General features: G+C 35.5%; 2 protein-coding genes and 1 long non-coding RNA gene across 3 annotated transcripts; 2 read left to right on the top strand and 1 right to left on the bottom strand.

Moving 5' to 3' along the window:
- Positions 1-976: 976 nt before the first annotated feature.
- LOC110682721 lies at positions 977-1,154 on the top strand. The gene is made up of 2 exons (XR_002503450.1): positions 977-1,016; positions 1,108-1,154. It is a non-coding gene; the product is annotated as an uncharacterized LOC110682721 (long non-coding RNA).
- Positions 1,155-4,788: 3,634 nt separating this feature from the next.
- On the top strand, positions 4,789-5,879 carry LOC110682770. The gene is made up of 2 exons (XM_021859103.1): positions 4,789-5,129; positions 5,393-5,879. Exon 2 carries the CDS (start codon positions 5,396-5,398, stop codon positions 5,873-5,875), a length of 480 nt encoding a protein of 159 aa, XP_021714795.1. The 5' UTR covers positions 4,789-5,129; positions 5,393-5,395; the 3' UTR covers positions 5,876-5,879.
- Positions 5,872-9,645, bottom strand: LOC110682834. Its single transcript, XM_021859179.1, has 4 exons — positions 7,873-9,645; positions 7,626-7,769; positions 6,635-7,510; positions 5,872-6,545 (listed from the first exon to the last, which is right to left on the bottom strand). The coding sequence occupies exons 1-4, from the start codon at positions 9,643-9,645 to the stop codon at positions 6,261-6,263; spliced, it is 3,078 nt and encodes a 1,025-aa protein (XP_021714871.1). The 3' UTR covers positions 5,872-6,260.
- Positions 9,646-15,877: the final 6,232 nt, after the last annotated feature.

The raw sequence follows: 15,877 nt of genomic DNA, 5'->3' as shown, positions 1-15,877 counted from the left end.
CCAGGCGATAGCTATTAGCCCAGGCGACAGACTTGTCGTCTTACGCTAAGTCAGAAATAAAATGCGCTTTGCACGCGCAATCCTCTTATTAATATGATTAAGCAGCAAATTCCGTGTTCATCATCAAATTAAAATCGGGTTTATCATAAAACACTTATTTTATTCCAAATAAAACTCCTTAAAATATAATTATCAATCTTAATACTATTAGAATTTAAAAAAACCTTCTAGATTATTCTAGAAGATTAAAAGTCAATCCTAATAATTTTAGGAATAATAATTAATAGGCCCTCCTCTAGATCATTGGGCCGCATATAAAATTCATTTTGGGCCCAGTTTAGTTTTTAGGCCATAACTTCCTCATTATTCATCGGAATTGGGCTTATAATATATCGTTGGAAAGCTCTTTTCGAGCCCAATCCAACTACACTATTATTGTTAATTAGTATATACTAGACCCTAGGGTAGGTAGCCCAACCTACACCCCCTCTAAACGCAGCGTTTAGAGTTACTACCCACACCCCCCCACTAACCCACAGTAATTACCCACTCCCCACATTAACCGCAGTAACTGCATAAAAAACTTCCCCTACCCCACATATATACATATACATATATATATATATATATATATATATATATACACATAAAAAAAATAATTAATTTCAAATCATTTTCTCTCTCTAAACACCATCCTCTTCATTTCTCTAGAGTTTCTCTCTCATCGAACCCAACGAATCGGAACAAATTTCAATTTAAATCACTGAAAAATTGCTTCAAAATACTCCAAAATTGCTTCAAATGTCTGATATTCGAGAAGAAATTAAACAATCACAACAAAAAGAGTAAGTAATTTCATTAGTTTTGTTCATTTTTTGAGATTGTAGTGCAATTTTATGTATGAAACCTTAATTTTGTTCATTTTGTTGCGATTGTAGTGCGGTTTTGCAAAAAACCACTACAGAGAAGAACATGTAAGAAGAAACTGCAAAATCGGAGCAAAATGTATCTAAAGAGTAAGTAATTTTGTTCATTTTCTTTCGATGACAATTATAGTGCGATTTTATATGTGAAACCTAATTTTTGTTCAATTTTTTGCAATTGTAGTATGATTTTGGAGAAGAATACTTCAGAGACGAGTAATTTGTTGAAAATTTCTGAAGAAATGTATGAACCCTAACTTTTGTTCAATTTAGTTCAATTGTGTGTATGAACCCTAATTTTTGTTCAATTTCTTGCCATTGTAGTAAATTTTACTGAATATTAACAAATTAATATAAACAATAACAATTTATTAAACAAAACAGAGACGATGATGATGTACCTCTTCAGCCAAGAATAGAAAAGTTGAAAAAAAAAACCGCCAAAATGCTCCAATTGTAGATCCTGAACTTTTAAAAGATATTGACAAGTCAATTGGTACGGATTTAAAAATGTCTCCATTACCAAGCTAATTAGTCATTTACATAATATATTATGTTCACGTCTAATATGCTAGTTGTATTTGATAAAAATTGGTTTTATCTTTGTTTAATATGCTATTTGTATATGATCATATTTGATACTCATAATGTTCATTTATAGATATAGTTATGATCATATATTTATATTTGTTCATTTGAGTATTCATTGAGATTTAAGAGCAAAAGTACATTTCATTGAAACATCATTGTATATGATCATATTTGATACTCATAATGTTCATTTATAGATATAATTATGATCATATATGTATATTTGTTCATTTGAGTATTCATTGAGATTTAAATAACAAATTTACATTTCATTAAAACATCATGCACATATATAAATATGATAATAATCATTTCAGTGATATGCATTCAAACTAATGTCATGTAATTAATTTATAATGTAGTGATGTGCCATTTAGAGTGATACACTTGCTTCAATTTAGAGATGGAAAATCTGAACCATTAACTCTAAAGAAGGTTATAGAACAAAATGAATATGGTAATAGCTATCAAAGATACACTTTAAACAAGTAAATTTATATGTATAAAATAATAGTTTTTACATGCAATTATTGTACATTGTATATATATACCAAACTTATCAGGTAATTCTTAAAATTTTAGTGAAAAAAAAAGGTTCGAGCGAAATTTGTTATGTCAAAATCAAGACCACCAGAGACAAATCAAACAATAAGGTATAAAAGCTTTATACCAAAATAACTAATTATCTTCTTCATTGTATAAATTAGTTCATACTTTAATATCATATTATATAAAATAATTATGTTGTTTTTAAGTGAACAAAGTGAGAACATTTCTGCTACTCATGCAACAACTAAGAGTATGTCAGCTACACCTAACACAATTGACAAAGAGAGTAGGGATCAAAGATATACTAATTCTCACTTTTATATAAACATATGTTCATTTTACATACAAAATTTTTTCATTTCTTATAATAAAAATTCTAATTAATGAATATATACAATATTCAGTGAAAAGAATGTGGAACAAAATCAGGATACAATTGTACCTGAAAAGGACAAACATGATGAAGATCAAAGGTATTAATGAATAATTTTCATTTAATTTTTGATAACTTTATATTTTGTGTACAATTTATGTGCATTTTTTATTAAAAGTATTTCTTAAAATTGATTTCAGCCAGCAAAAACAAGTTCAGCCAAAAGAGCAGAGCAATTCAGACAAGAATACTCCTGACAAAAAGGACAAAAATGAAGTTGATCAAAGGTATAAATATATAATGTTCATTTCATTTTTGATAAATATCTATTTTGTGTACCATATATGTTCATTTTTATTTAAAGTATTTTTTAATATTGATTTCAGCAAGCAAGAAGAAGTTCAACCAAAAGGGCAAAGCAATCCTGAAAAGAATAGTCTTGGCCAAAAGTAAGATAACTTAAATGTTCATTTTAGATAGACTATATGTTCATTTGCAAATCAGTACAAAAAAGTTTACTCCTGGCCAATAGTAAGATAAGTTAAATGTTCATTTTTTATAGACTTTATGTTCTTTTTTTATTTATTAATCAAAATTGTAAATTCAAACATATTTTTAATGAATTATCAGAAAACCCAAAGATGATGCAAGAATAACAACATTAAAGGACAAGATGCAAGAAATACATTTAGACATAGAGAGAAACCCAAAGTATGTTTAAATTTGAATAATTGAATTAATATAATCAATTAATGTATATATTTCAAAGTTATATAACAGTATCATACATTTACAGGAAGTACAAAGAATTGACAATCAGAATTATGAGAAATCTCAAAAGAATGGAAAAGGCAAGCAAGGAAATCAGGAGAGGTAAATGATCATATTTATGTAGACACCCAAATGTGTCTCCCAAAACCAAACCCAGTGATGAGTATCTTTCACGTCGAATCATAATCAAATGAAGCGAAAGTGTGGAAAGTTTAGTGTTGCGGATAGTTTTAATTTCTTTTCTCTTCTCTCTGTTTTTGAAAACTTATTTTAAGAAAACAGCCAATCCAGTTTGGTTGGTCCATGATATGGGTCCAATAATAGTGTAGTTGGATGGGGCGAAAAGAGCTTTCCAACGATATATTATAAGCCCAATTCCGATGAATATTGAGGAAGTTATGGCCAATTTACTAAACTGGGCCCGGTTTGAGCCTTATGTGCGACCCATTGATCTAGGGGAGGGCCTAATATAGATTTATCATTCCTAATGCAATTAGGAATGGTTTTAGTCTTCTAGATTCTTCTAGAAGGTTCTTTTCATTCCTAATTCAATTAGCATTGATAAATTGACTTTTGTTGACTTTTCAGAGTTTTAATTAAAATCAAAGAGCATTTTTTGAGGAAAGATACGATTTTATCCTCCTGTATGGCAAAATTTATCTGATTTTAGAAAACACGTCAAAAACAGGATTAGCGCCTAACGCTAGCATTGGCGCCAATCTCGTTTTACGTGCGCTAGACTCTGTTATGATATTTTATCTTTTTGGCTGATTTTCTCTATAAATAACGTATTAAAAACTCCGTTTTCGATAACCAGTTTTAACGAATACATTCACCAACAACCAGTTTTCATTCATCAATTTTCTCATTCTCTTCTCATTCACCATCTCTCTCTCTCTCCCTTTTTCTAAACTTGCTTTTTACACGCATTCGCAAGATCTAGAAACACCTAGCCATATTCGAAGTTGCCTTCGCCCTAGACGTGAAAGGTTTAATTTCTGAGGGTTTGGTCCCAAATCTCTCTTTCAATTATTTAATTTAATTGTTGTTTTATTATTTTCCTTGAAGTTACTAACGTGTGTATTTTGTTATTAGAAAGAGGTACGAGGCATCGAAGTAAGTACTTTAATGGTTTTTATTGATGTTATCATGTAGAAATCATGTTTAAATTATTATGATATTCCTAGTATCATGTCTAGGGTAAATTTAATACTAAATATGATTGTTACGATGCTTCCTATGTTATTCCTAATATTTATGATTGTTAGTATCATGTTAGGGTTAAAGATTTGATTTTTATTGCTTAGTGACATGCTAGGGTTTGTGATTAATCTTGTTAGTATCATAGGATCTTGCTATGCTTTAACATGATTATTATTATTAATTATAATTGTTATTATGATGATTATTATTATGATTATTCTTTATGATTTATGATTAATATGATTGTTATTATGATGATTATTTTTAATTATGATTGTTATGATTATAATTTTATTATTATTATTATTATTATTATTATTATTATTATTATTATTATTAGGATATTTTGGATTTTAACACCTTACAAAAGGCTGAAAATGTTTTTTAACACCCCCCAAAAAAAAACTTTTATTTTAACACCTCCCAAAAATATAAAAGTTGGAAGTTAACACCAAAATCCATCTTCCGTTAACAGAACTGTTAGTGGGGCCCACCCCAACGGATATATTTTTAAAAGATCTGTATATAAGAACCATTCTTCCACGATTCTTGCACGATATATAAGAACCATTCTTGCACGATTCTCCCCCAATGAACGAAATCGTTGTTCTTATTGAATAGCAGCAGCGCATTGCATTGTTGCACGATACTTGAAACAATTCTTTCACGATTCTTCCACGATTTTTGAGAAGAGGAACAGATTGAAGCTGCTGAAACAGGTGAGTGCGGTCAATTGTTCGGTTGTTTGGTAATTATGGTTTAAATTCTCTTCAATTATTATTTGCAATTGTTTCGTACTCAGATTAATGGTTGGATTATGTTATGTACGCATCTAAATGCCCAATTGCGAAATTAGGGTTCGTCAGAAATTGAATTTGGGGCTTTTCGTATTATGAAATTAAAAATGAATTTTGTTGCTGTCAATGTTAATTCGTCAGTGTACAAATCTGTAAATGTGACTGTCGATCTAAAATTGATGCAGATTATGTCGTTTGTTAGCTCTTCCCCTCCTGAGGCCAGAAAATGTAAGTGTGGTGTGCCAATGGCCAAGCTCACTAGCTGGACAAGGGAGAATCCAGGCAGGAAGTTCATATCATGTAAGTTTTATGACCCAATAACAGAAACAAGGGGTTGCAAAGCTTTCGAATGGGTTGATCAACCTGATGGAACAGATTGGCAAACAGGGGTTATCAACAACCTGTTGTTGGATAAGAAGCTGCTAAAGGGTGAAGTTAATGAATTGAAAAGGGAAGTTGATGAAATCAGTGGCCAAAGGAGGTGCCTACTTAATGAAGTTGATAATTTGAAGATGAGATGCAAGGCCTTGAACGCTGACAGGAAGAGAATGAACAGGGAGTGCAATGAAGGGAAGGTGTCTTCAATCAGCTGTTTTGGTTGGGTGGGCATGGCCATTTGTATAGGTTTGTCAATGGGTGTAATTTTCCTAATGGCTAGGGGTGTGTAATAGTAAGTTGTATTAAGTAGTTATAATTTCTTGTAATGACTTGAAGTGTTATAAATATGTCTTTTAATCAACCTATTTATGCCTTGTCTAAGTTCCTATTTATGCCTTGTCTTTTAATCAACCTATTTAAACATGTGAAACATTAAAACATGGGAAATATGTGAAACACTAAGATAGTTCAAGTACAGGTTGACAAAAGAACCTTACTTCAACATGTTTCAATGGCAATCAAAGCCATGCAACCATTACAATTCAATATCTAATTGTTCAAATTTGTTAAGGGAAGCCACTAAAAAACTAGCAAGTTACATAACCAGTCATGAGTACATAATAAAAGTTTGAAATTGTTCAACAGACATAATGTTTGATATCCAGCATGAGTACATCACTGAGTAAGGTTGTTGAGGGATTGCAGCCTGGCCCTTGTTACAACACCTGTGGCTGTTGTAGGCTGACTTGAGGAAGACCTTGTCTTTCTTTTTGGTTGGCTTGAGGCAGGCTGACTTGAGGAAGGCTGAGCTGAGGATGGCTGACTAGAGGATGGCTGAGCTGAGGAATGCTTAGCTGAGGAAGACTGTGGCTGTGGGCGCTTGCTGAATGGCAGACAACCTTCTTGCTCTTGAGGAAACTTTTTGTTTCCTATGCTGTTTGGTCCAGCCCCAATTGCACTCTATGACATGCATATAAAAATAAAAAGTCAATGGAAAAGACACATACATATATAAAACAAAGGGGGAGTTGGTGTAATGCTTGTGTTACCTTTTTAGCAGCCCTAATCTCTTTCTTCTTCCTCTCCTCCACCATCCAAGGAGTGTTCAGTGGGGGTCTGCCTGCTGACTTTATCAGCTCTGTAGCTGGTGCAGCAGGTACTTTGCAAGTCTTGGCATAATGCCTATATCCCCCACAGTTGCTGCATTGCTTCTTCCTCTTGGTACTTGCCTGACCACCTGAAGAAGAACATTCTCCTGGCTCAAGCTTCCTTTTTTTGCTCTTTAGTCTCCCAGGTTGCACCTTAACAGAAGGGGGTAGTGGTTCCCTCATTCTGACTCTCTCCCAGTGCTTTGGGCCAGGCATTGGTTGGACAGCTGGTTCATAAGCAGACCTGTATGTGTCCATGGTATAGTATGGGTCAACAACAGCCTCTATGTCACCCCTCATATCCAATATGCAGGCATAAGCATGAACACATGGAATGCCAGTGAGTTCCCAATGGTAACATGTGCAGGTCTCCTTGTCCAAATCAACCAACACCTGGTCATCCTTCAGCTGCACCTCAAATGTATTCCCTCTGGATGGCTGCACCACACAGGACCTAGCCACAAAGTCTATCCTCCCCAGAACATGCCTCACATATGGCACTAAGTTGTGTGTAATTGTTTTTGAATCCTCCCACTTTTCATTATTCCTGTTCATAATATACCTCCTCATCCATTCCATTTGGGTGAGGATAGGTTTATCTCTGGCAGGCCTAATGACTGCATTGAAAGTCTCACACATGTTGTTCAACAACATGTTGGACTTGCAGTTTGGTGTGAATGCATGTCTAGACCAATGGTGGGGAGGAATGTTGATTAAATACTCATATGCCTCTTCATCGAGGAATTTGATAGACTCCATGGCAATTTCATGCTCAAACTGACATATAAAAGCATACCAGAAATCACACCAAGCATATACAAGCTAACCAATATAAAAACACACCAACAGTCATATAAAAGCATAGGCTAGCTTCAACAATCAATAAACTTACAATGGTGGTGGCCCTAGCTGCTCTCCAAAACAGCTCCTTAAAGGTTGATCCAGTGAAGTTGAGCTTGAAGTTAGCCCAAATATGCCTCACACAAAACCTTTGCTCAGCTTTGGGAATAACATCAGCCATTGCTTTAATCAAACCCTACCAAATGCAGACAAAAGTATAATCATCAGTCAATCACATACATACACATGAAAACTTAGAAATTGAACCTAAATAGTTAAGAGGGAAACAGAAGCATTACCTTTTGCCTGTCAGACATGATGGTCAGCCCAGCTCCTTGATCATGTGTGAACATTGACATAAGGGATTCCAAGAACCAACCCCAAGTTTCCTGGTTTTCAATCTCCACTGTGGCCCAAGCTAGAGGAAACAAGTTGTTATTCCCATCCTTAGCAACTGCCACCAGAATTTGCCCAGGAAAGGCACCCTTGAGGTGACAACCATCCAACCCTATTAAAGGCCTACAACCCTTTGCAAATCCATCTCTCAATGGCCTTAAACAGATGAACATCCTCATGAACAATGGTGGCTCTGGCCTGTCAATACCATCAACAACAACATTGCACCCTGAACCAGGGTTGTACTTCATCACAGCTTTCCCATAATCCCACACCCTAGCATACTGCTCCCTAGCTGAACCAAATATCAGTAGTTTTGCCCTACACCTAGCTAGCCATGCCTTATAGTAACTCACATCAACTCCTAAATCATTCAAAATCCTAGCCCTAATCTCCTTAATTCTCCAACCAGGGTTACTCCTAAACTCTTCTAAATACCTCTCTGCTATGTATTCAGCAGTAAGCATCTTGTTCTTCTTTACTCTGAAGCAGGAATGGTCTAAATTCAAGGTTTTGATTTGCCAAGTTTGCTGCTTAACAAGTTTTGATGCAAACACCTTGAACTGACACTTTACCCCCCCCACACATGTACAAGCAGGCATTCTACAAGTGTAGCTATTGAACTCACAGCCACATCTATATCTACACTGAACTGTAATCCTTTTACTGTCATTATGCAAGTAGTAGAACTCATACCTGTTTTGAATGGCATGAAGTCTTAAGGCCCTCCTCAAGACTGAAGCATTACTGAATTTCTGATTTAACTTCAACTTGATTGGGTTGTCAAAGTCCACATCAGCATTAAACCAAGGAGCATAGTCCTGTTCCTCATCAGATCCACACAAACTCCTTGAATCATCTGAATCAGCATCACTTTCTGGATTCACCTTCGGTTTTCCAACATCCAAATCATTTCTCAACTCTACTCTCTTATCTTTGCCAACCCTGTCATCTACTGCACTCTCCAAACCTTTCCTAAGGCTCTTGTTCACTTTTGCCAAGATCTCCTTTGACCCTTCAATATACCATTCCTCATCCCCTTCATCAAATTCTTCTTCACCAGGTTCCCAATCTTGTCCCTCATCACTCAAATCTGAACTTGAATAACCAGATCCTTCACATCCATCATCCTTTTCTTCATCAAACCTCAACACTTTAGCATTAGCTGAGGCTTTCCTAGGTGGACTCTCCTCCCTTTGTTCAGTTTCTGTCTTCTTAAACCTAGGGCTCCTCCTAATAGTCGATGTATTTGAACTTTCTACCTTCTTATCCTTTTTTTTTGTCTTTGCAGGATTGGGTTGGGCCTCTTGTATGGGCTGACTAGGAGCTTCTGTTGTTACAAAAACCTCAACATACCCCTCTTCATTTACTGTCTCCAAAAGGCCCTTAACCTCTTCACTGTTAACTAGTTCCCTTTTCCCAGTGTTAAAGGTTTTCCCCTTCTGCCTATACCAACAGCTGTAATGCATAGGCACATCCATATCACCATTAACAAAACCATGAATTGCAGCTGTTCTAATCAAATGCACATCCAACTTAGATACTTGAACCTTCCTCTTCCAGTAACACCAACCACCACACCAACACAGCAGCTGCCTGTTTTTGGTTACTCTTTTAGGGACAAAAGCACCTCCCACTCTAAGGCAGATGTCAACCAAACTATCCTTGTCACCCATTATCTACCCACCAGTGAAAAACATATAAAACATATTAAAAGCCATGTAACTATACATGCACAATACGAATAAACAAATCCATCACAGCCACACAAACAAACACATAAAAAAATTGAAAATAAACATATACAAGCCAATGTAGGTGCTCAGTAACATAAATTAATCAACAAACCACACTTGCTAGTTTAATTAACAATAAACCACCTTAATTAATCTCTACTTTCAATTACGAAATCCAATTAACCTAAGTCGCATAGTCAGTTACAGAAATTGATTTATCAAGGCTTTCCTACTGTGGTCCCAAAATTTACCCTAATTACCCAATTATTGCAAGGTTTACAGCAATGAAGCACCAGTAATTGACGAAATTGCTATCAAAGGAGAGCAATTTTACCTTATTTTCTGTGAATTTCAAGCGGCTTTCGCACTTTTGTAGTTGAAGAAGATGATGAAGAAACCCTCCTGAGCTTATCTTCTCCAACGTTGACACCACCCTACACTCCACTTCTCAGCCAAGATCTCCTTTGGTTCAAAAGCGAAATCAATGAAGGTTCAGAAAGAATTCAATGCAGAAGGTTGCTGCGAATTCAATGAAGAAAGAAGTTTCGTGTTTTGCTGGGTGAAAATTGAAGTTCAAGCCAATTTGTGGGACCCACGTTAAATTTCCGTGACGGAAATCGTTAACTGGTGTTAACTTCCAACTTTTATATTTTTGGGAGGTGTTAAAATAAAAGTTTTTTTTTGGGGGGTGTTAAAAAACATTTTCAGCCTTTTGTAAGGTGTTAAAATCCAAAATATCCTTATTATTATTATTATTATTATTATTATTATTATGTTGCTTTATATTTATTCTTATTGCTTGATCACACCTTTTATGCATGTTTAAAGGGAATTGGTACTTGTAATCACGCTTAATACGTTAATTAATAATCTTGTCAGGGTTAATATGATTATAATTCAAGTGATCGCCAATAATAGTTTTATTTGTGCATTAAATTCAACCAACATAGATAAACAGGTTTATGGGTAATCCTATTGATTGCATGTTAGTCAGAAAGCGCACATAAGTACGATCAGAATATAGTAGAGGCCTATTATTAGGGCAGATTCAATCTCTGTTAGGTCGGATTTGTACCTTCATCCCCGAACCCTTATTTGGTTCAAGACCTTATGGAGTTGACGATCTCTTGGATCATTAAGGGGTGTAACCTTCACCCTGTGGGTTTACAAGTTCCTAAAACTTGTTGGCGACTCTTTTGCTCTATCTTCTTTCCCTTTGGACGCCACCGTACTTTAGTGTATGATCACAGTGGGGTTCGAGCTAGGGGTTAAAGCTTGAAATTTATTCCCCACGGTTTTTTTTGGCGACTCCACTGGGGAGGATTTCTATTTTAATTCCTGAATTTGTTTCGGCAATGATTTAGAATGAGTGGATGAGACTCGAAACGTTCTAAGTATTTCATGTGCGTAATTTTGATTAACATTATTGTCATATGCATAAAAAAGATCTTATTAGAAAGACCATCCGTAATGATTTAAAAACATAGGATTTTACACGTAGGAAATTTGAGAAATATCTTTCACAACTAGGACCGAAATGACACCGCGCGAAACTGGAAAATTTTATCGAGCACAGAAAGCTGCTGAGGCATGTGGGAATTAGCGCCAGGGGCCAGAGTATTGGCGCCAGACTTTTAACTGTAGCGCTAGACGCCAGCATTGGCGCCAGGCGCTACAGCTAAAAACTGGCGCCAGTCTCTGTTTGCTGGCGCCAACCTCCCCCAATACTGAGCCAGAAATATGCGTTCTAATTTCGACCGGTTTTTCGTATTGTTTGCTCGATCCTACTTCGTGATTGAATTTTTTCTCACTTTTCTGAAACCCATATGTGTTCTACATATGGACATAACCCTCTGGGAATTCATGCTCCATCTACCTGATTGAACGCTCTGTGCAACAAAGTGTACATCCGAGAATGTTGAATTCAACAAACCATGGAAGCGAGTTTTTCTAAAACTCGCGGTGTCCCATCCACTCGCGCCAACCCTTCACGGTTAGGCTTCCGCGCGGTGCATCCGGACAATTAACCATGGACCCTCTATTGACTAAACCATATCCCAAACTTTAGAGAACTAGAGCCATGGTTAGGTTGCAAACTCATTGCATCATATTGTGCCTACTTGACTAATTGTGCATTATTTGTTGTGCATATATTCTATGTTTCCTTAACCATTTTTTTGACTTGTGTTGAGATTAAATAAATTAATGACTTAAAGAACTTTGCCTAATTAATTAATTAATTAATTAATTTGAGTAAATAAAGTCTAATTTGTTTTTAATCAGAATTGACCTAGTATGACTTTAGGCATACCCCAGTTGATTAATAACATCGAAAACAGTCTCAGATTGAAGCTCCAGCATTGACGCCAAAATCTGGACTGTAGCGCCACTCTGTGGAGTGTGACGCCTGGCGACAACTCTGTCGTCTAACGCCAAGCTACACAGTGTGACGCCAATTCTGTCGTTTTGCCAACAGTTCGGATTATTGGTCGAGTCATCACCTAGTGTCTAATTAACCAGTTTGCTAATTAATTCGGTTAATTTTCGCTGTCAATAGTACTTTGTTAAGTCATTAATTGAGTCTAGTTACATAGTCTAGCCACATGGTCATGACACGAGTCTTAACATGCCACCTACACTCACTAGTCTTAGCACACACTTTGAGTACACATGTCACCATGGCCATGTCTTAGGTTCATGCATAAGTCGGTGTTTCCGTCATTTAAGTTGGGGGGTATATTCTATTCCTAATTCTTCATATCCCTCCACCTCCATCATTCTTCTTCATATTCTATTCCATATTTCTTCACTTCCTCCATCCATTGCATGTTGAATAGAGTTTGAGTCAAATAGTTAACAATGAATATCCCCAAATTCCTTTTCCACAGTACTTGGTCAAGGAGAGAAGGGCGATTAATCAAGGACAACCTCTTTATTCAAGTTTCACTTTTCAATAAACCGATTCGTCAAAAGAGGAAGGCTAAAAAGATAATGGCAACTCAAGAAGAAGTCAATGAACTTAGGAACCAACTGGTTACCTTGACTGAAACACTGAAGCTCCTCACACTTAAGGTCGATGATCCCGTGAAACAACAACAAATGAACCTCATGCAAGAGAGTTTGAGAAAGCTATCTAGTGACTATAAATTTCAGGGCGTGAGTTCACAAGGAGTCTCGCTGGACAGGGAACTTCTTCCGTATAAGTTCAACGCCACCGACATCCCAAAATTCAAGGCAACAGATAACCCTTACTTTCATCTAAGAGCTTTTGAAACTATAATGAACATTAAGGGTATTGATAAGAAGGTTTTCCCTTCTCTGTTCTCTCTATCCCTTGAAACCGTTTGCCAACAATGGTACCTCTCCCTTGACAAAGAGAAAACCTCTACCTGGGAATCGATAGTAAACGCTTTCGTTGATAGGTACAAGTGCAATATTCAAGTTGAAACCGACCATAGACAACTTGAGATGCTAAGACAAAAGGAGAATGAAGGCTTTACTTCTTTCTTTAATAAATGGAGGGAAACTTCCACTAAGATGATTGAGGTGCCCACTGAAAAAGAATCTGTGAGGATGTTTATCAAGAATCTCCAAGAGAAGTATTCGAAGCATTTAAAATATCAACACAATCTGAATACTTTCAAGGCCGTTTATGACATCGGAATTGAAATTGAAGATGACCTCGCAAAACAAAAAGCTACTAACAACAGCAACCACAGTGGCTGTAAAGGAAAGAATAACGACAATCCTTCTTCTTTCGAAAACGCCCACTCTAGTAACAATATTAGTACCTTTGATCTCAGTGAAGTTTTAGCCATAGATAACCAAGGATCTAAGAAGCAACTAAGGAAAGACTTCACCCCCATTGGGATGAGCTACGATACTGCCTTCGATCGACTCCATGCCAAAGGACTCATTACTCCCATTGGACCTATTCAAGATCCCGCACCTGAAAAGAGATTGCCTAGTTGGAATCCAGACAAACACTGCAATTACCATCAAGGTAGGGGTCATGCTACTGAGAGCTGTTGGAAGCTAAAGGAGGCTATCCAACATTTGATTGATAATAACAAGCTTCACATGCCTCCAGTTAACAAGAAGAGCGAGTGATGATAAAGGAAACAATACAAGACAAGAGGCGAGCTTCAACGACAAGATTTCGCAACCTCTTTTTTCTATTTCTTTTTTATTTACCCTTTTCCTAATAAGTATAGCATAGACATTCCCTAATAAGTTTAGAAATTGAGGTAGAGGATGTTAGGGTAGTTTATGGATTGCCCACAGGAGAAATTCCAATTGTTGAGGCAAAGTCTGATAAAGCTAGTGAGGAGTATGCAGAATTTCTGAAGAAGTGGAGAAAATCTTGGTCAGGAAAAACTCCATCAGTGAGTCAGGTATGATCAGTTTTAAATGCTCATTTATAATACATTAAATGATCAAATTTGTAAACAATTTGTTCATTTTGTTTACAGATTGTGAATGGATACATACATGACAAATTCAAAAACAAAAGACCAGTAAGTGAACATTTCATAACTAACTTTTTAGCAGTAGCTGTGAACTGCATGATGAAATGCAAATCAAACAATCAATGCCATTTCAAGTTTCTTTTTTTCTATGATGGAGAAAGAAAAAATCAAGAATTTGAATTGGTGTCAGTATGTATTTGACTCACTTATCAGAAGTCATGTTGATTGGAGAAAGCAGCAAGGCAAGGGGTTCTACAAAGGCCCTCTGCAATTTCTGATGGTAAATTATTAGATACAAAATGTTCATTCATATTTTGATAAATGCTCATTTATTATATTGTTAATGTTCCTTGTTTTATTTGTTCCTATAGCTGTTTTACTTTGATAGGGTTCAGAGGTTGGACAAAAGGCCTCCAAGAACATTTCGTATTATTTCTGTATGGAAAAGAGACATGGTTGTGGAAAGGATGAAGATTGAACTTGATTTGGGATTTGGGAGACGAAAAATTCTACCAAGGATTGCTACAAAAGTTGAAGAAAGTGCTCAGGTTATAAAATGATCAAATTGTTAACATAAATGTTCATTTGTATGATATTAAATGTTCACATGCATAATTCTGAATATTTATTCTTATAATCTAGGTTTTCATGGATGATTTTGTAACCCTGGTGAAGACAACTTGTTCAAACTTGTCAATGCTTTCTACAATATTGGTGAAGGAAAAGGACATATTTCCTGGAAATGACTTGGTGAAAAAAGTTGATGAAGTGTTAGGAAAAGTGGAAAGTAGGGATCCGTCTATTCTAAGCCAAGATGAAGAATTCTTTAGCAGTGATGATTTCCTGAATGCACTTGATCAGGCTGAGAAGGAACTGATGCATTTGAGAGGCAAATAACTGAAAAGCAAATTTCTTTGAAGAAAATGACCAAAAAGGGAAAGGAAAAGGAAGAAGAATATGACATCAGAAAAGTTTTCAGCTTGGGGTTGACTCCACCTTCTCCAGCTATTGGTAAATTCTAACTCATAGACACTATTCTGATATATAGAAATTTTTTCAATTTGTGGTCTAAATTGTTTTAATTTGTTAATTTTTAAAAACAGGAACAAGACCCAACACTTCAACACTTGATAATATAATTGAATCACAAACAACTGCAACAAATGGTAATGTTCATTTATATAATAAATAATGTACATAAATGAAAATTGAATATTTTCTAATTATTATGTATAAATACTATTAACTTTACGTTTATCCATAATGATGATTTATAAAACAGCTGAAGAAATGGATATGGGTAAAACTTCAGCAGCTTCAGAACAAGATATTGAAGGATTGCCTAGAAATGGTAAAATGTTCAATTATAAGGAGTAAAATATTCATTTACAAAGAAATAATATTCACTTCTAATATTATTTCTTCTTAGATGCAGGATCTGGATCAAAAATTGATGCTGACACTAGGTCAGATATTGGTGGAAAAAGTGATGATCCAAGAGGAGAAGCAGAACAAGAAAAGGAAGATGTTTCTGGAAAAACAAAGAATGATGACAAAGTAGAGGGGTAAAAACTTGAAGACATGTCTTACTATTAGGGTTATGTAATTAGTAAGATAAATTATCTATATGGAACAATTTAACTTATGTAACTATTGTGTTGTAACTTCAAACTGGTGTTTCAAAAACTATTGGATGTGTGTAC

Source organism: Chenopodium quinoa, unplaced genomic scaffold, assembly GCF_001683475.1.
Source record: "Chenopodium quinoa cultivar QQ74 unplaced genomic scaffold, ASM168347v1, whole genome shotgun sequence".
Classification (NCBI taxonomy): domain Eukaryota; kingdom Viridiplantae; phylum Streptophyta; class Magnoliopsida; order Caryophyllales; family Amaranthaceae; genus Chenopodium; species Chenopodium quinoa.
This window is presented reverse-complemented; position numbering and strand designations above follow the sequence as displayed.